A 20,786-nucleotide genomic window follows, 5' to 3' on the forward strand; every position below is an offset into this window, starting at 1 on the left:
GTTTCTCTTTAATTAAGTTAGTTATTACTCATTAAACAATAGATTTGTCTGTTCAAAAATGCGTAATTTTCAACCAAATTTTTAAAAACTTAAATATACACCATACATTGTGCACACAAAAAAATATACGTACACTAAACCTGCACTCTGTAGAATGTATTGTATACACAAATGGCTACATTTAGTCTTACAGCAAATAGACTTTCCTTTATTAAAACACTTTAAAATTCCCATAATGCTAAAATGCTGTGCACTGTGCATTTGTGTTAACTACTGTACAGTGCGAAGGTACAAGATAATTTGTACTTTTTCAATTTACTCCACTATACACACAGTACACACAGTACACAGTACACACTGTGGTCACTGGGCTCACTGTGCTCACTGTACTCACTGTGCTTACTGTGCTCACTGTGCTCACTGTGCACTGTGCATTTTTGTTTACTTAGACTAGAATTAAACTAATGCATAACAATTATTCAAGGTGTGCAAACTTGTCGAGGGAACTTGCAAAGGGGATATTTAAAGGGATCTTTTCAAATTAATGATATTCTGCAATTGTTTCTTATTTTTAAACAGTTAATAATAATTTTTCTGTTTTTAAAGTTTTACATTTCTTTTGCAAAGTTTTGTCAATTCCCTTATCAAAAAACAAAATTCTGTTTTAGAAGGGTAGATTCCGGATTCCGAATTCTGGTAACCTAAATTATTCATAGGATAATGATTATTTTAAAAATTATATCACGCAAACCTGGAAATATTAAGCATTTTTTCCCTGGATCTATTATCTGACATGGTTGAGATATCTGGTTTCTACCAGTAACATCTCTCCATCTCTCGACACAGTAATTGTTTAACAAAGAGAAAGATGTTTCATGTTCTGAACTACTTAAAAACTTCATTTGCTCAAACAATCTAAGAAGGCGGAACAAGTTTTTTTTTATGGAATTCCGGAAACAGCTTAATATTTTATTTGACAAAAAATATTGATATTCATTTTGTGAGTAAAAAGATCGGCCAGATCGCAGAGATCGTCAACATTGCATGTACTTGCCTAGCTTCCATGTACGATCAATGTACAGCTTCCAAATATGTACAACATTCACGCACATCATTTATTCAGTAGATCGTTATCACTTGTTATATATTTGAATTCAACCTGATGAAATTGTACTGCCAACATCTATCTATATTTGGTGGTTCACGTTTTATCGATCTTATTGAATTTAATGTTTTACGAATCTTAATTTTATGAGGCACTTTTTTATGCATTTGTTCAAAGTATAAATTGTGCTTTTTCAAAGCAAAACTTTTTTATTCTATTCCGTGATGATAAAGCAATTGGTTGCAATTTAAATGCGTATGTGATCATATATTAAATAAATTCTAAATAATGGATGCAATTGGGCGTGTTAAAATTTTTTTTATAGGAAGGGGAGGGTTTAATAGACCCCCCCCCCAAAAAAAAAAACATGTTTAATGTTACGCCTCTGATGCACGGTAAATCATTCCATTTTTTTGGGGCTATTATTTTCTACTAACTTTTTTTTGGAGATATTTGAGAGAAGAAAAAAAAACAACAATCGTTGAATTGTTAGAAACTTTTAGAGGATTTTTTTTCGGCGAAAGGGACTTGAATCTCTAAGCTCTGTTATAAAAGTTCAGAGAAAATCCCTGAAATTTTATCATTCTAGTCCAGAAATTTAAATTTTTTATATAGTTTCTTTTGTCTTTCATCGATCTGGTTTCAGAAACAGGCTTCTATATGTAGATAATACCGAAAACAGTTTTTTTAATTCAGTGCATAGCAATTTTTAATTTTCTACTTTCCCTCCCCCCCCCCCAAATGTGGAAACGATTCCAATCAAAAATTATCCAGCATGTAGTTAATATATTATTCTTTATGTAAATATTTTATTGGATTAATCAAAATTTGACAAAATGCTTTCACCAAAATTGTTAATTTAAGTCTGCCTAGAGATTGCTTCAATATATTCTTGTGCCATACAGTACAATGTACATAAAAGCTATCTTATCTATGTATAAACAATGATGTTATTATGTAAAACAAAAGAATGTTAATCGAATCTGTAATAAAAGTTTTTAAATATGTCATGTATACTAGTATATGTACAATATACATTACATACGTGACCAAATGTTGACCATGGCCATGTTAATTATAGTTGTATAATCATCAATAAATGTGATCTGTATGTGTTGTACACTATGTACACTATGTAAAAGAATCTGCACTTAATGTAAATATATAATAGATAAATCAAGTATAATAAGTAAATTTATTTTGTTGCAGATCAGGAATTCAACATTTTTTTCCTTCTAAATAGCTCTTTAGAAAAGGAGCTTTGACCAAAACATCAAAATGTGGTCTGCCTTTTTAATATTACCGGAGATTTCGACAATTTTGGCTTTATTTAACAAAACTGAAATCTGAACGAAATTCTTAATATCTCCTGTAATATTGACGGCACAAAAAAGGCAGACCACATTTTGTATGTTGACTACGGAATGTCATAAAAAATACGACTTTCAAGTTGTCTTTTTAATGACATCGTTGGACACAACTGACAAAGCATAAAACCAGTTTAAAGAGAAAAATATTAATTAAGTCAGCACATGGTCGTTCATCCCTGACTGGTTCTTTAAAATTTAGATACAAAAATATTTTTCTATTCGAAAAATTACCGAGAATTGAAAAACACAGAAACTTTTCGTTTTCACGAAAAATTGGAAATTCAGTGTCGGATTTTAAAGGGAAAAGGTTTAGAAGGGAGGTCTTTAAAACCTTTTATAGATGGTTAACATTGTACGTTTTTGCAAGGGGGGGGTAGGGGTGCACTGCATATGTTTTGCTTTGGCCACAAGTTTTTTTTGTAACACATGTCTGCTTATTGGGTAGGATTTGAAGGTCGTCTTACTCCAGAATTAATTTGAAATATTGAATATATTTTTGATTAAATTAAGAGAAAATAAATTTAAATTAAAAGAATGATTTGATTTGATTTGATTTGAATGTGAAATTCCAGCGTCTTATTTGAAGGGATCTCTACAGTGTATTTCAAAGAAAATTGGCGTTAAAGTACTTTCGTCATTGATTTCGATAAGCTGAAGAAAGATATTTAAAGAGTAAATATTTAATAATGTTTTCAAAATTGTCTTTCTTTCGATGTGTTTAAAAAATATGTACACGTCTTGCCAGTTGAAATTATCCAAACAGGATGCAGAGGATGTGATGTTAATGTATATTAAACGAACTAAAAATGTTACCCGCAAAGGATACGAGTGTAAAGAAACTCTTAAAATTAAATTAAGTTTTCAGCCTTAAATATAGTTTTTGTGGCTTTTTAAACGATTTCTTGAAGAAAGAAACAAGCTTACATTTAAAAGGAATCATGATTGTAAGGAAACAGATAGTTGGAATTCCGTACAGTCGTCTTTGGAGTCTCATCTTTTTTTGGGTTACCCTGTATGTGGCCGGGTGATTCCGTTACATTTGGTTTTTAGTCTTTAAATAAGTCATTGATTATCTGTAGTGTTTCCAACGCAAGTGGATTTTAATTGCGCAATTCGTTTCAAACAACAAAAAATTCAATTTAAATTTTGGAAGTGGCATCCACTAAACTAAACTGCACGAACATTTCAGACCCAAATGCTAAGAAAATTGAATTTAAGCTTAATCTTTTGTTTTATAATATTCATTTGCAGCATGATAACCAGAAAACTCTGGCAGACCAATGTAACTGAATAAGTGATTTAATAAGATACTACTAAATGTTTTCTGCTATGTTGTCCTTCTGTTCCATAGTTTTCTGGTTTTCACTGTAGCAAAATAATTTTGATATTTTAATATTCATCCAATGTGAACGAATGAAAAATGTATCATTTTAAATTGTTAATTAAATAGAAAATTAATAGAAACTTAAAAATTTTAAAACTGTTGAAACAATTGTGAAACTTGGGCATCGATTATTTTTAAATCTACAGAGATATTTCTGCATTTTTGTAATTGTTGCATAAATCTGTAAGTCGAACAGTTAAAAATATTGATTTTTAGATCGAAAAGCAATTCCTTTGCACGCTATTCCGCGAATATTTAATTGCTCCCTTTTCGAAAATAAATGGCGCAAGCGGAAGCAACCATTGCGCGCAATTCCGCCCAACGGAATTCCGATTGGAAAGCCTAGTTATCTGTTAGTAGTAAGAATTGGTAAATTTAAAGATTTTGGGAACCACAAATTGGAATAGAAATGCGACTAAGCAAATCCAGCATAGTCGTCTCTCAAGTATCATCTATTGAAGACTAATCCAGCATAGTCTTCTCTCAAGTATCATCTATTGAAGACTAATCCAGCATAGTCTTCTCTCAAGTATCATCTATTGAAGACTAATCCAGCATAGTCGTCTCTCAAGTATCATCTATTGAAGACTAAACAAATCCAGCATAGTCGTCTCTCAAGTATCATCTATTGAAGACTAATCCAGCATAGTCGTCTCTCAAGTATCATCTATTGAAGACTAATACTATACGTGTCAGGTTGTGACTGCTCTACAAAATTCGTACCGGCCCTGTTCTCGTACTGTACTGGGATCAGTTCCACCACATAAAAAATTACATATATTTGAATAATTTATTAAAAGTTCTATATTCAAAAATTATTTTCGCCGTATCCACGTAGATTATTCTGTGACATGGGATTGATATCCGTAGTTGTTCCTATCAGCTACATCTACATTCTACAATCTACATCTGTATCTACATTCTACATCTGCATCTACATTCTATATCTACATCTGCATATACATTCTACATCTTTTTAAAAGCAAGAAAATGAACCTAATTTGGAAGATCATGAAATGATATGAATTAATGCTTTCTGAATGGATTAACTACCCATAATTTAGTATCTCTGCAGTCTGCAGCAATGCAAAAACGATATACATTGCACAGAGTTAACAACTGCAGATTAAACTCTTGACGCTCTAAAAGTTGAGTTAGATCTTTTTCCCCCTTGAATATAAGGTCTCAAAGTTAAACAAAATGATTTCAAACTGGAAGGAAAAAGTGCAATGTTTTTTATTTCAGCACCGCAGTGTCCATTTATTTTATCATTATTATTATTATAAAGATTTATTTACACACAAAGATACACATACATGTATTAATGGTGTATTTTAAATTTGTTTAGATATTTTGGAACTATAGTTTTACAACAAAAAATATGGAAAATTATGCAGAAAAGGGTGACATTGATCATTTCTCATTACATAACATATTTATCATTTCAGTTATTACGTAATCATCGATCATTTAACATAAAAATTATTCATTCTTGTAAAATCAGAGCTTTCAATGGATTGTCCAATGAGACATCAAGATATTTCATGTGTTTCTTAACTAACATTTTACTAAGATCAGATAGATTTACAAAACAATTATTTGTTCATATGTTCTTGTTTTTTTTATCTATTATGTTTAATTTAATCTTTTTCTATTTATCTATGTCAAATTTTGCATCTACCAGGGCTGAATGTAAAACGGTTTCAGAACTTTAATCCTCGAACCGATTGTAAATAAATAGTATAAATTTAAAATGTCGAAACACATTATTATTATTATTATTAAGCTGCAAAGAACTATGATTATAGTAAACATTCCGTATTAAGGCATCTCTCAAGTCTCATACATTTTGGGAAATCAACCATGTATTTATCTATATAATCTCTGATGAGTTCAAAGTTAGAAAAAGTATAAATTGTTAAGAACAAATTACTGAAGACTGATATGTAATTTAAAATGAGCTTCGCTTTATAAATCATCTTGGACAATTATCTTTCCCATTTCTTAACGTAGTCTACATAATAAATCTCTTCGCTCATATATATATGTATATATCTTTATATGTTAGTTATGCTGGCTAAACGGCAGGTCCAAATTGGCTGACATTTTTTAGGGAACCCAGGGGTATCCCTGGGGTAACAAAGGCAAAAAAAATTTGAATTTTTTTTCTTTCAAAAATCGATTTTTGTATATATATATTTAAATTTTTTAAAAACTCCACGGGCAACGCCGGGCACTTCAGCTAGCTTATAATAAATCTTCAATAATAAGGAATCATTTAATCATTATCCATGAAACATTGTATAGAACTAATAAGTGTGACAACTATCGGCCATTTTCTTTTTCATCTGATATCAAATTTTACCTTTATAAAGTTTTTTTTTTAGAATTTAGTCGTCAATTTGACGGTCCCGTATCATTACACTAACAGTTAATCTTGATTTTCTAGCTTAATAGTTTATAGTTCCACCCATTACCTTTTCCCAGTTTTAGAGATTAGATAGGTAGTGATAAAGAACTTGTGTAATATTCTTATCATGGAGTAATCTCAAGAAAATAAGTCATTTAAAAGTTACAGAAATAAAACTTAAGAAAGAATTTTGGTTTATTTATAAAACATTCAAACATTTACTAAATTATTGATAACTATAAATTTGACATATCGTAATTTATATTTATTGTTTCATAATAACAGCAATTTAGGGTTTTTATCAACAGTTCACCATCTTATACTTGTAGACCATGCATATATAATTTCTGAATGAAATCTCTCTTTTCCACATCTTTCTTCAGCGTTCCTTTCAATTCCATTCTCTGGGAGTTAGTTACGGGAAGGGGTAGAGGGGGTGGCAGGAAAGGGGAGATTATGCCTTAGCTTGGCCCCAGGTGCACTGTCCAAGAATCTCGTACAGGTCCAGGGTCATGGTTTGGTTGGCAATCAAACCTTCAACTTCAGCCTTCAGATCATTGGGGAGAACACGCATAAGGGTCTTGGAAGCGAAACGATACTTGGCACGCTTCTTGTGGTCTCCCTGGGGAAGATCCTTGAAGAGTCCATGGGCAGTCTGGTAGATGTCATGAATGATCTTACCAAGGTTACCCTTGAAGTCAGTGGAAGCAAGGGATTCCAGATTGGCCAAAGCCTCTGCTGGAATATCTCTCTCCCATTGGAGCTTGCCTTTGCCCTCATCAACAATGGTTCTAAGCTTGGAGTGCTCGTCCATGTACTGGACAAAGGTCTTGGACATCTTAAGCTGGTCGGCAGGGGTGGAGACCTTTCCTCCGGTGAGAGAGAAGGCCTTCTTGTCCTCCTCAGAAGCAGCGTCCTTGCTCAAGATTGCAGCTTCGCGCAAGTAGGCAGCAAAGCAGATGCAATAAAAGTACTTGTGAATGTTGTCCATGATCTTGGTCTTAAGGAACGCCTGGGCAGCATCGTCCATAATCTCGTAGCTAAGCTTGGACTCGGCAATGTTTTCTCTCAGTTGCTTGATTCCAGTTCCACCGGTCTTGGTGGGTCCATTTTTGTCAATAACTTTGTCACATTCTCTCTTGGAAGCCTCACCGTCAGGAAGCTCAGCAATGAGCTCCTTGATGACCTCAAATTCTCCTCTGAAAAGAGGATCCTTGGTCATATCCATCTTGTACCTGTCCATCTTGAGGAGATCAAGATTGACTCCGGGAACGGTTTCAACCAAGCCTTCATAAGAAGCAGCCAGCTGGAACTCTCTGAACAGGCAAGCAGCAACACATCCAGTGGTGGATCTGGAAAGACCAACCTGGCAATTGACAATGACTGGGCAGTTGACAGCAGAGCCCTGGAGGGTGGTACAGATGGTGTCGAAATCTGCTTCAGTAGGAGCAGCAGAGTTGCAGACAGGAATTCTCATGTGGACAAGTCCAGGGAACTTTTCCTTGACCTTCTCAATAACAAGGGAAAGGGAGGTGATGTCAGCAGCCTCAACCTCACCTTCCTTCTTGTTCACATCAACAAACTTGAGCTTGTTGTCGTTTCCCTTGACACGTCCCTCAATAACCTTAACAAATTCCTCTTCATCCTTCTTCACAGATTCGCGGGTAACGTTACCGAGCTCGGCGTATTCTCCTATCTTGTTTGGAGGACGTGCACAGTAGGGGTTTCCATTCACATAGCAGATGGGCTCCTGGCGCATGTTCAACCAGATAATCTTGTTGGTCTTGGGATAGGTTTCACCGCAAGCCTTGTTGATGGCATTTTCAAATCCAGCAACAGTGGGCTGTCCACAGCAGTAGACTTTATATCCGGGAACCCTACGGAAATTGGGGACTCCTTCAATTTTCTCAGGGAGCTTCTGGATCTTTTCAAAATGATCGGCCATAGCCACAGCCTTCCATATTTCAGGATTATCTCCCATGTTGGAGTGAGGAGTTACTGGTGTTGTGTTCCTCGCTGAGCCAGCTAACTAGCACTGACTGAATCAGGGATACAATCCAAAGATCTAAGGACAACGAAGGACAGACAATGCTTTCCCTGGTGAGGTCAGGCCAGGCAGGTCAGCCTGCCAGCCAGCCTCGGTCAGATCAGCCTGACCGGTCAAACAAAGCTCCAGCCCAGTCCTGGACACAATTCAGGAAAAAATGTCCTTTCTCATTTTAACATTTTTCTCTCACTTCTACCCCCCCCCTCTCTACCTGAGTATCACCCGCCCCAATGCCCCCCCCTCTCCCTGTCAAATAACTATCTCCATTCTCAAATTCAAATACATAAAGTGTGTTATAAAAAAATAAAATCAAAAAAATGAAAAAAAGCGTTTTATGTTTATTCAAGAATAATTAGTTTAAAACCGTCAAGATTTCAGGGTCACATACCTAGGTTCAGCTCCGTAACAGGGCTTATCTATATGACGGAGCTACAACTATAGAGTTGAACCTGGTCCAAAATAGTAAAACTTGTAAAGAGGGGAACTACCTTCTTTTCTTTCTCTCATAGCTCAATACAATGACAGTATCAGAACAAATAAAGATTAAAGAAGAAATGAATTCTAAATCTAAATTACAAAACCTAAAATAATCACTTGAAAAGGAGTCAACAAAAGAAAGAATTTCAATCCCCCTTCTAATGCTGAATTCCTTCATTACTGCACTACATACTACCCAGATATCTTGAGAACTACAAAACTTATCATGATTGAATAAACTTTAATATAAGACGAGAAACACTATAAACCTAAAAAAGATAAACTATAAGATATGTTATTTTTTAATCCACTTTGAAACAACTAAATTGAATACAATGACATTACGTTTGCCAAATATAGAAAACATAATTTTGAAGTAACTTAAATACAATCATAGTTAGGAATAAAGAGAAATAATTTTCATGAAATTTAGAAAGGAGAAAAAGCTAGAGCATTTACGTTAAAGAACTATTTGTAACCTAATTGATTAATAGAACTAAAAACAACAACTTCAGATCTTGGGAATTATGAACTTAATAAATAACAATTTAATACCTTTAGAACTCAAGCAATCAAGAACTTAAGTATTTTATGACTAAAGAACCTTTTAACTCAAGAACTTTACAATTCAAAAACTTTAGAATTACAAATGAAATTTTATAACTTTAGAAATTTAAAACTCAAGAACTTTAGAAATCCAGAACTTTAGAATTCAAGAACTTTAGAAATCCAGAACTTCAGAACACACGAACTTTAGAAATCCAGAACTTTATAACACAAGAAACTATAGAACACAAGAACTTTAGAACACAAGAACTTTAAAACACAAGAACTTTAGAACACAAGAACTTTAGAACGCAAGAACCGTAGATAGAACACTAGAACTTTAGAACACAAGAACTTTAGAACACAATAACTTTAGATCTACATAACTTTAGAACTCAAGAACTTAAAAAATCCAGAACTTTGGAACACAAGAACTTTAGAACACAAGAACTTTAGAACACAAGAACTTTAGAACACAAGAACTTTAGAACACAAGAACTTTAGAAATCCAGAACTCTAGAACGCAAGAACTTTAGAAATCCAGAACTCTAGAACACAAGAACTCTAGAACTCTAGAAAACAAGAACTTTAGAACACAAGAACTTTAGAAATCCAGAACTCTAGAACACAAGAACTTTAGATCTACATAACTTTAGAACTCAAGAACTTTAGAGCTACAAATGAAACTTTAGAACTTTAGAACTCAAGAACACAAGAACTTTAGAACACAAGAACTTTAGAACACAAGAACTTTAGAAATCCAGAACTCTAGAACACAAGAACTTTAGAACACACGAAGTTTAGAACACAAGAACTTTAGAAATCCAGAACTTTAGATCTACATAACTTTAGAACTCAATAACTTTAGAACACAAGAACTTTAGAACACAAGAACTTTAGAACACAAGAACTTTAGAACACAAGAACTTCATAATTTAAAAACTTAATAACTCATAAACTTTATAATTGAAGAACTTTTATAACTGAAGAACTTTAGAACACAAAAACTTTAGAATTCAAGATCTTTAGAATTCAAGAACTTAAGAATTCAAGAACTTTAGAACACAAGAACTTAAAAACTTATACACTTTAGAATTCAAGAACTTTAGAACATAAACTTCTATGATTCAGGTAATTAACTTCAAGGTTTAAATAAAAGCTCCATGGTTTAGATAATAAACTTCATGGTTTGAATGAAAAACTTCGTAGTTTAATTGTAAAACTCCATGGTTTAAATTAAAAACTTAATGGTTTAATGTAAACCTCCATGGTTTAGATGACAAAATTCATAGCTCAGAATGAAGAGCTCGTGGTTTAGATGAAAAACTCCATGGTTCAGATGATAGACTCTAAGGTTCAGGTGAAAAACTCCAAGGTATAAATCTGAAAAACTTCAAGGTTCAAATGGAAAACTCTCTTCTTCAGGGGATAAACTCGGTTTAGGGAATAAACTCCAGGGTTTAAATAATAAAGTTATCGTTTAGGGAATAAACTCCACGGTTCTGCTGATAAAGATAAAGTCCAGGTCAATTATTCCAAAGTTAAGATGTTAAAATTCTAGAGTAAATCCATGGTTAAGATGATTAATGGTTTACATGAATAACTCTATGCTTTGGATGACTAACCCATGGTACAGATAAACATTAAGGTTTAGATGATAAACTCCATGCTTTAGATGATTCACACAATGGTAAACTCAAACTCATAAACCCAAACTCAAACCTTGGAGATAATCACCTGAATCATGGATTTCTTACCAAAACCTAGAAGTTAATCACATAACCCTTGGAATTTATCATCTAAACCTTGGAATTTATCACCTAAACCACGGATTTATCTATAAATATCCCATTTTAATAACCAAGGTTTCTCTTTTATCATATTCTATCAATTCCAATCGTGATTTATCTTTTTTATCCTGTTATATCAATATTCTATCAGTCCCAACCATGGTTTCTCTTTTACCCTATTGTATCAATTCCAACCTTGATTTCTCTTTCACCCTATTCTATCAATCCCAACCATGGTTTCTCTTTTACCCTATTTTATCAATCCCAACCATGGTTTCTCTTTTACCCTATTCTATCAATCCCAACCATGGTTTTTCTTTCACCTTATTCTATCAATCCCAACCTTGATTTCTCTTTTTCATCCAATTTAGTCAATCCCAACCATGGTTTCTCTTTTTATCCTATTTAGTCAATCCCAATCATGGTTTGCTCTTTTATCATTTCTATCAATCCCAACCATGGTTTCTCTTTTTTATCGTATTTAGTCAATCCCAATCATGGTTTCTCTTTTATCATTTCTATCATGAAAATCGAGAAAAACAAACATGAGTTGAACCTAATTCGTTACCCATCACAATTTTACTTTAACTTTATCTGGAAACCGGAAAAGGACCAAAAATATGCGGAAACGGATCGAAAAATAGAGGAAACTGAACAAGAAATGAAATTTGTTTACTTTTTCTGAAAAACAGAAACGGACCAAAAATATGCAGGAACGATTCGTAAAAAAGAGGCAACCCATTAACAGATCAGAAATCATAACTTTTTGCTGAAAATCGGAAACGGACCAAAAATATTTGGAAATAAAAATAACAGGAAACCGATCAACAAACTGAGAACTAGAATTTTTTTCTGAAAACCGGAAACGGACCAAAAAAAAATGCGGAAACCGTTCAAAATAAATGGGAAACGAATCAACTGTAAATATAGAGGAATCGGAAATCCCTCTTTTAGAGATTTCCGATAATTCTTGTTTTTGGTCCGTTTCCGCGTTGAGGCGTGTCCATAGGACCAATATTTCAGGAGTAGATTGCATTATTCTGTAACTTTCTTGGCAATAGTAAGATGAAGATTTGGGATTTATATTGCACTGATATTATCAGCAAGAAATGAGGTAAATTGCACTAATTTTTTGCAACACATCATGGGCCAGGGCGGAAATTGGAGTCTATGCCTTTTTTGGTTGTAAACCGCTCTTTTCCTTGCAAAACTGGGGTGTAAATAGTATTCAAGGGGGGTTACAAATATTTTCANCCCCCCCCCCCCGACTCAATTCCTAGAAAAGCCCTCGACTCTGACCCTCCAAGAGAAGATGATAATGCCTGAATCACAAAGTTACCATATAAAGCTTTGTCTGATCAAGCATATGAATTATATAATATATTTCAATGTTTATAATTTAATAGCTACAAAAAGTGACTTTCGCATTTCTACTGCAGGAAAACATAGAAATTAAACACGTAAACCCAAAAACGAAATAATCTTATATTATTGATCAGTTGAAGGTTTAAATCGGGCATTACCATCTTCGCATGTGGGGACACTTGAAGATACACTTAAGAGTTCCTTTAATTTCTGTAATTTGGATTATATGTAACATTGCAAGAATTAAACTATTTGAAGTGTAACATTGCCCCATATTATTATTAATAAAGAGTTTCATGAACATAATTGTCTAACAGAAAAATATAACAAAGAATAAACATTTACAATTAACTATCAAAAAGTGATTTAACTAACATTGTATCACTTTCATGTAAAAATATTTATTAGAACTTATTGTATAAAACAAAATAAATAAAATGTAAATATTATTCAGCAACAACAAAATGTTTAACGTAAACGTAGGTAAATGAAGCCATGAGAAACATGCAGTCACATCTGAAATAAACAATTCAAAAAACTTAATTCAGGGGAAGAAATTTCTTAACAGTGATTTGGCCCAGACCTAACACTAAGTGTCAGGCTTGGGACATAAGCACGGTTTGGCACTTTCTTCCCCTGTAATACCTAAAAATTTATCTGTGATGTAATAATATTATATGGATATTCTGATATACATTTTTGTAGTATTATAAATGGGATATGTCTTCATACAAACATTTGACTCTTTTCATTATTTTTGTTAGATATGACGATGTTTGTTGTTGGACGAGTTTGATTAACCGAAGTAATATTTCGGTCAGTATCATGTTTATAGATGTTTTCCTACCTACTCGTCCAGGATCTCCCCCCCCCCCCATGACACTAAGCTGTTTAAAGGGAAAATGATAAAAATGAATGAAATCTTTATGTAATGAATGTAATAAATATTTGATGCAGAGTTGGGCATCACTTTTTCCTGCGCATTGGGGAGGGGAGGGTTTAACGTGCTTCTCATAAAATGAAAAATATAAAATATTCTAAAATTGTAAAACTCGAATATTCAATACACAAGTTCAGAACTCCGGCAGGACCAGGGATAAAGACAACTACAGGGTGTCTCACTAAACATTACAGTTGGTCAATAGTTTTGAATGTCTTCTTCCACATACTGTATTAGATATCAAAGACTTTCTGCAGTTTATTTCTTAAAAAAAATGTGTTACTCTTACACTTAACTATGAAACCAATTTTACTATGATTTAACTGTCATATAAAAAATGTTATTAGTCTCTTCAGTATCAAACAACTTATCAAGTTATGGAAGAAGACATTTTAAACTATTCACCAGCTGTCATGTTTCGTGGGCCACCCTGTATCTCTCCAAAACTCCGCCATGACCAGGGATAAAGACAACTATCTGTCCTAAACACCGCCATGACAATTGATAAACATAAATAACCCGTCCTGAACTCCACCATGGCCAGGGATAGATATTACTATAACTGTCAAAAACTCCGCCATGACCAGGGATAAACACAAAATGTACCTGTCCAAAACTCCACCATGGCCAGGGATAAACAAAACTATACCTGTCCAAAACTCCGCCATGGCCAGAGATAAACACAACTATAACTGTCATAAATTCCGCCATGGCCAGGGATAAACACAACTATACCAGTCAAAAACTCCGCCATGACCAGAGATAAACACAACTATACCTGTCCAAAACTCCACCATGACCAGGGATAAACACAACTGTACCTGTCCAAAACTCCGCCATGGCCAGGGATAAACAAAACTATACCTGTCCAAAACTCCGCCATGGCCAGAGATAAACACAACGTACCTGTCCAAAACTCCACCATGACCAGGGATAAACACAACTGTACCTGTCCAAAACTCCGCCATGACCAGGAATAAAATTTCCAAAATTTTTTTTGTTACAAGCTCGTTTGAAGCCGCTACACAGGAACCCTGAAAACAGACCAAAAACTTAACAAAAAAGTTCTTTTTGGGAGTTGAATGCCTCCCAATCTTCGAAAACAATTTTTCTAAAAAAATATTAATTCTTGTATGAGCTGAAGTTGTTGCACCTGCAGTAGGTCCGAAGGTGCTAGCGAATATACTGATTACTAGACAGTGCAGGATAAAGGGCGGTATACTACCAGAGTAAAGAGGATAGCTCAAGGGATCACATTCTAGTACTGATAATCCACCTGATACCAACCAGAATCAATAAATTGGGAATTTATCAGATTTGATACAGAGCTACCTAAAGGATGACAAAGGATGAGAGTGTAAAGACGACCTGACACTCTTAAAAATATGACGATCCCAAGATTTAATTAAATCTTCTTCTAGTCTTCTAATTGCTTAATAAATGATTTTCCCCCCAGAAGTTTATTTTTGGGTTTTATTCTCTGAATTGGGGAGAATCAATGATTTTTAGGGGAAAGTTTAAAAAAAAAATTATTGATGTCCAATTTTTCATTCCCCCCCATTATTAAAAATTCTTAAAAACATTATACAGAATACACCCCTGAAAACTAAAAAATAAATTCAAATTAAAAAAGTTAAATTGATTCTCTCCTGTTGGGCAGAGTATACTAGGAAACTGTAGAAGAAGAAATCCATAGGATGGACCTAACATTATTGTGAGTAGGCCTCCCCCGACATACCCTTCAACGGTCTTCTTAGGACTCACAACTATCAGAGACCTAAATTAATTTCACTTAGGCGTTAAAATTTGAAAATGACAGTTAGTTCTCCACAAAGGATGAGACTTCAATGACGACCTAATTTCTTTATATCTTAAAGATCTGAAGGTTGAATTTTGTCTTCCGGCATGAATATTTAAAATATGCAGTCCTGAATAAGAGTGGAACACACTCAGAGGCGTACACAGAGGGAGGGGGACTATGGGGATCATTCCCCCTGGATCAGTAAAATCGATGGTTTCCAGGCGCCAAAAGGTGCTGAGCAACCCCATGGAAAGTAAAAATATGTGAGCCTCCCCCTCCCTGGACAAATTCCTGTGTACGCCCCTATACAACCCTTCAGTTGCAAGAAAACGTGAACATATTAAAGACTTAAAAATTCCGAACAGCTGTCTTTGCAGATTTATTCTTATTAGATATACCCTGCACTTAAAAGCCTATATTCCAATTCATCATTATAAATGTTTTTGTACATCTATTTGCATGTTTATGTACCTGGAGCCGAAGAAGAAACCACACATATATGCAGAGATGTCGTTGATTGTTATTATTGACATTGCAAAAATGTACCAAACCATGCCTGAAAAAGGAAATCAATTAAGTATGACGCAATACTTTATTGCTTCTTTCAAACAGTAAAGCTGCAGAGCAGGGGTATATCTTTTTAAGAATGAGAATGATTTTTAAGATCTGGAAGAAAGAAAAGATAAACTTGACATCAAAGGCAATTTTTTCGTCCCTTTTTAAAAGTTTATACAGAAAAATTTATTTCTTTTACCCAATTCAGCGAAAAAAAATATAAAAAAGGGGGAGGTAATTCAAAATTATAAATCACTGCTGAAATATAAGATATTGAAAGCAACTGATCAATAAACCAATTTAAGTTTTCCTACCATGGGATACTGAAGTTCTTATGAGCTAAAGAAACCACGTCAGTTAATCAATTTCATTATTCCTTCCATGTTTTAGTGTGTGTAGAATTGGGACAACAAATCAAACAATCAATTTAAGTATTTCTACCATGTTTTAGTGTATGTAGAATTGAGACAACAAATCAATCAAACAATTAAAATATTCCTACCAGGCTGAAATGTCAAAAGAACTGAGACAACAAATCAATTAAGCAATTAAAGTATTCCTACCATGTTGTAGTGAATGATGAAATAGCACAAGAAATCGATCAATAAATTAAAGTAATCCTACCATGCTGAAGTATGTGAAGAACTAGAGACAACAAATCAATAAATCAAATAAATTACAGTATTCCTACCATGCTGAAGTGTGTGAAGAACTAAGACAGACAACAAATCAATAAATCAAATAAATTAAAGTACTCTTACGATGCTGAAGTATGTGAAGAACTAGAGACAACAAATCAATAAATTAAATAAATTACAGTATTCCTACCATGCTGAAGTGTGTGAAGAACAGAGAAAACAAATCAATAAATAAAATAAATTAAAGTATTCCTACCATGTTGAAGTGTGTGAAGAACTAGAGAAAACAAATCAATCAACCAAATAAATTACAGTATTCCTACCATGTTGAAGTGTGTGAAGAACTAAGACAACAAATCAATCAATCAATCAAAGTATTCCTACCATGCTGAAGTGTGTGTGAAGAACTAAGACAACAAACAATCAATCCAATGAATTAAAGTATTCCTACCATGCTGAAGTGTGTGTGAAGAACAGAGACAAAAAATCAATAAATCAAATAAATTACAGTATTCCTACCATGCTGAAGTGTGTGTGAAGAACTAAGACAACAAACAATCAATCCAATGAATTAAAGTATTCCTACCATGCTGAAGTGTGTGTGAAGAACAGAGACAAAAAATCAATAAATCAAATAAATTACAGTATTCCTACCATGCTGAAGTGTGTGAAGAACAGAGACAACAAATCAATAAATCAAATAAACTAAAGTATTCCTACCATGCTGAAGTGTGTGAAGAACAGAGACAATAAATCAATAAATCAAATAAATCAAAGTATGCCTACCATGCTGAAGTGTATGAAGAACTAGAGATGCCTGGAAAGCTGTGAAGAGGATGAGAAGATGAGTCCAGGCAAAGTGACAATATTTAATCAGACATTTAGATGCATCCTTCATGCTCAGGAGAAACCATACAATCAGGAGAAGGTAGGTTAGAAAGCACATTGGCTCTTTAAAGCGATCTAGATTATAATTGATTAAAAATCCGACATTTTCTTATGATATTTAAATAAATAAAAAAAATGTTAAAGCTTGAATACCTAGAGATGCTGGGGAATATTTTGCTACTATTGGATTAGTCCAAAAGATATTTGCCAGAAGAAGAAGCTGCCAGGACCAGACTCTCAAATCCTCGCTCTAAGCTCAAAAACTAAATCTCAAATCCAGGGCAAATAATTTATTTCAAGAGCAAGAAATATTTTGCCAGATAATATTTTTTTCTAATCCAACCTACAATTGTTAAAAATATATTTTGAACTTTCCTTTGTGAACAAAATTGCAGTTTCCATTGCCTCGTGAAACGATACAATCTAGAATATAATAAATTTTTTCTTACAATAAATTGAATACATATCATAAATAGAATATTTCACCCTCGACCTCATATGCAAATTTCAATTCCCTTTTCATCCTGTCTTCTCCAAAATCTTTTTTAATCATTCCTCTCCACCCCTTTCTTCGTCTACATTGAGACTGCAACTTACCTGTACTAGATATGTGAGAAGGAGGAGACCTATTGGACCCATCCTTACCACCAGGTAGAAACTGGACATCAGGATAAACCCTTAAAACATAAAACCATGACAGGGATATATATTTTGTGAAAATTATTACACCCCACTAAGAGAATTAACCCCCCCCCCCCCCCCCCAATATAAATGTAAATATAAATGTTTGCCGAGTTAGGGGTAAAATAAATTTTATTGTTAAGGAAGATGTCCAATTTTTCATTTTCCCTAAACTCCTAAAATGTCTTGATAATGTTTTTTTTCAGTTTTTTACACATGCAAGCTTGGGATACTGAGTTAAAGGAGAAGAAAGAGACTCTACATTGGCTGAATTTGATTTTAAAAAATCTATTAAATAAATCGTAAATTCCTAACCTGATTGAACTCTGAGTAACCAGGACTGCCATCTTGAAGATAATCTTGAAATGTTTCCAAATAGAAACTTCGAGTTCAGATTCTCATTCTCAACAGTCTTGGACTTGTGCTCTTCTTCAGGCATGTCTGATTATGTCTATTGTATTTGTCTACTGTTTAGTTTACTCTCCGGAGTCAAGAGAGTATATTGTATCAGAGCAGATATCAAATCATAACCATTATGAATTAATTATTGTAAAAACTCTTTAATATGTTTTCATATTATTAAATATTTTTTTTCTGAAAAATCATGCTTCAGTTTCTGTGTAAAAATCTCAAAACATAATTTCGAGAAAATAAAAAGCAGATAATTATTCCAGGGCTAAAGAAGATTATTTAGCAAACTATGGCAGCCAGACTTATGTTATACAGCACACCCCTAGCCTAAAACTAACAGTCATTAGTAACATTTTAATTCAACTCATCGTTTAACTGTACTGCCAAATGTACAGTGCACAGCTTGAATTTTTATTTCCTTTGCTTACAAATGTAACATCACTAATTAACTGTAATTTATAACTTGACGTGCAGCAGTGTTTGTTATCATGTTTTATTAACGCCATATATGTGACTCATTTGCAAACAAGGTATGACGCTTTCTAATTGACAAATTTTCAGACCGAATTCAAGCAAAGTTTAAAAGCAATATTTTGTTCTACAATTGAAATAATTTTCGAGAAAAAATCATCAAAAAAATCAGCAACTTGGACATTATTTATGAACGAGTTATTTAATTGTCAAAAATCAAATTTTTCCGGTCCACAGGCTCAAATGAGAGGTTTTTATCAATCTAAAATTTTCATAAATTTTCCTTAAATTTCATTAATAATTGTCTTCTCCAATAGTTGAGAATTTTCACTGAAAATAAAAAAAATCCCCTAATTAGTCGTCTTCTATGTTTATTTTAACCACCAAAACATAAAGCCGAAGAAACTTTATAATCTTCTGCGGCATCCAACCGCTTATTTAGACTCACAACGTTTGTTTCGGCGGCGGCGATAATTTAATAATTTTATTAAACTTTGATGCAGTGAAAGAGGTAGCAAGAAAATCCTAGCCGCATCGGTCGTCCAACAGATTTTCTTATCTTACATTTTTGTTTCAGTTATGAAATATATGTCCTTAATTTAAATAGTACTACAGAGCGTCCCATATCATTAGATTATATCCAATCTTTAACGCCAAAATTCGCACATAATACTCACAAAACCTAGCATTTTCTGCGACACTTTTTTCTATTAGCCGAATTAGCCTTATTAAAGTTTTCAAAATGATTCAGTATATTCCTAGAGAACCCCCCCTTGTACATAGATCTTACAGAAAGTGTTTAACTTAACCTAACCTGTGGCCGTAGCGCTCGGCCCCCTAGCCCATCCTAGCCGCAGTGCTCGGCCCAGAAAGTGTCTTAACCTAACCTAACCCTAAATAATGCTAAATAAATACCAATTTGGTCATGTACAAAATTGANGGGGGGGGGGGGTCCAAAAATCGTTCACTAGGACAGACCCAATTTTTCATTCTTCTTAAAATTCTTGATTTGTCCCCAAAATCGTAATTTAGACCCATTGACGCGGTCTAATTTGATGTGGGACACCCTGTATATCATGAAGCATTGTGTTATAAGAAATGACTGATTTCTCTTTGCATCTACCTTCCATGCGATACTAAATGCTTAAGAAGAAATAAGAGTTTTTAGGTCTGTCCTAGTGAACGATTTTTGGACCCCCCCTCCTATCAATTTTGTACAAGACGAAATTAGTAAATTATTATTTATTTATTATTAACTATTGAGGTTTAGGTTAGGTAAAGACACTTTCTGGGCCGAGCGCTGTGGCTAGGATAGGCTAGGGGGCCGAGCGCTGCGGCCACATGACCAATGATATCCATGTTCAAAATTGATATGAGGGGGGGAGGGGGGCCAAAAATCGTTCTCTTGGAAGTTACCTATGTTTCAATTTAGTTTTGTCAGTTTTCTAGGATTATTGATTTATTTCTATGTGCTTGTTACTGGTACTGGATAGCATCACGATGTAATCATTACAAAATCAATGCATCGGTTGTTTTTGTATAAACGCAATATTTATTGTTTTATTTTGCAGATCAATTTAAATTCAAACATGTCAGACCTCTCTACTTGGGTGAGTGACCGATTACACGACATGCTTGATATTTCGGACAGAAATATTGCGGATTTTCTGTTGGGACTGTGCAAAAAATCCGCAAGCCCCGAAGTATTTCTGGAGAAGATTCGGGAAACTGAAACTATTGATATAAATGATACGGTTAAAAGCTTTTCTGTCGAGTTATGGGGAAAAATTCCCCGTGAAGCGTCTGCGGGGGAAAAAAGGAAACTAGAAAACAGGTATTGGAAACAATCATATCAGGACATAAAAGTTATTGAAATGTTAAAGTTAATGAGGCGCATCTATAGGGAG

General features: G+C 33.9%; 2 protein-coding genes and 1 long non-coding RNA gene across 3 annotated transcripts in view; 2 read left to right on the plus strand and 1 right to left on the minus strand.

Moving 5' to 3' along the window:
* The first annotated feature begins 681 nt into the window (after positions 1–681).
* On the plus strand, positions 682–2,286 carry LOC111697204 (uncharacterized). Its single transcript, XR_002764245.1, has 2 exons — positions 682–1,500; positions 1,880–2,286. It is a non-coding gene; the product is annotated as an uncharacterized LOC111697204 (long non-coding RNA).
* A 10,589-nt stretch (positions 2,287–12,875) lies between these two features.
* LOC111697225 (phosphatidate cytidylyltransferase 1) lies at positions 12,876–18,607 on the minus strand. Its single transcript, XM_023467138.1, has 10 exons — positions 18,313–18,607; positions 17,914–17,993; positions 17,692–17,739; positions 17,470–17,566; positions 17,215–17,391; positions 15,707–15,791; positions 15,084–15,211; positions 14,588–14,710; positions 14,384–14,468; positions 12,876–13,010 (listed from the first exon to the last, which is right to left on the minus strand). The coding sequence occupies exons 1-10, from the start codon at positions 18,434–18,436 to the stop codon at positions 12,941–12,943; spliced, it is 1,017 nt and encodes a 338-aa protein (XP_023322906.1). The 5' UTR covers positions 18,437–18,607; the 3' UTR covers positions 12,876–12,940.
* Positions 18,608–20,429: 1,822 nt separating this feature from the next.
* LOC111697211 (putative pre-mRNA-splicing factor ATP-dependent RNA helicase DHX16) overlaps positions 20,430–20,786 on the plus strand; it is a 10,045-nt gene continuing 9,688 nt past the window's right edge. Inside the window, exon 1 of the mRNA XM_023467118.1 lies at positions 20,430–20,713. Within this exon, the coding sequence (XP_023322886.1) occupies positions 20,469–20,713 (245 nt within the window). The 5' untranslated portion in view covers positions 20,430–20,468. The remainder of the gene's footprint in view (positions 20,714–20,786) is intronic.

This window comes from Eurytemora carolleeae, unplaced genomic scaffold, assembly GCF_000591075.1.
Source record: "Eurytemora carolleeae unplaced genomic scaffold, Eaff_2.0 scaffold139, whole genome shotgun sequence".
NCBI lineage: Eukaryota > Metazoa > Arthropoda > Copepoda > Calanoida > Temoridae > Eurytemora > Eurytemora carolleeae.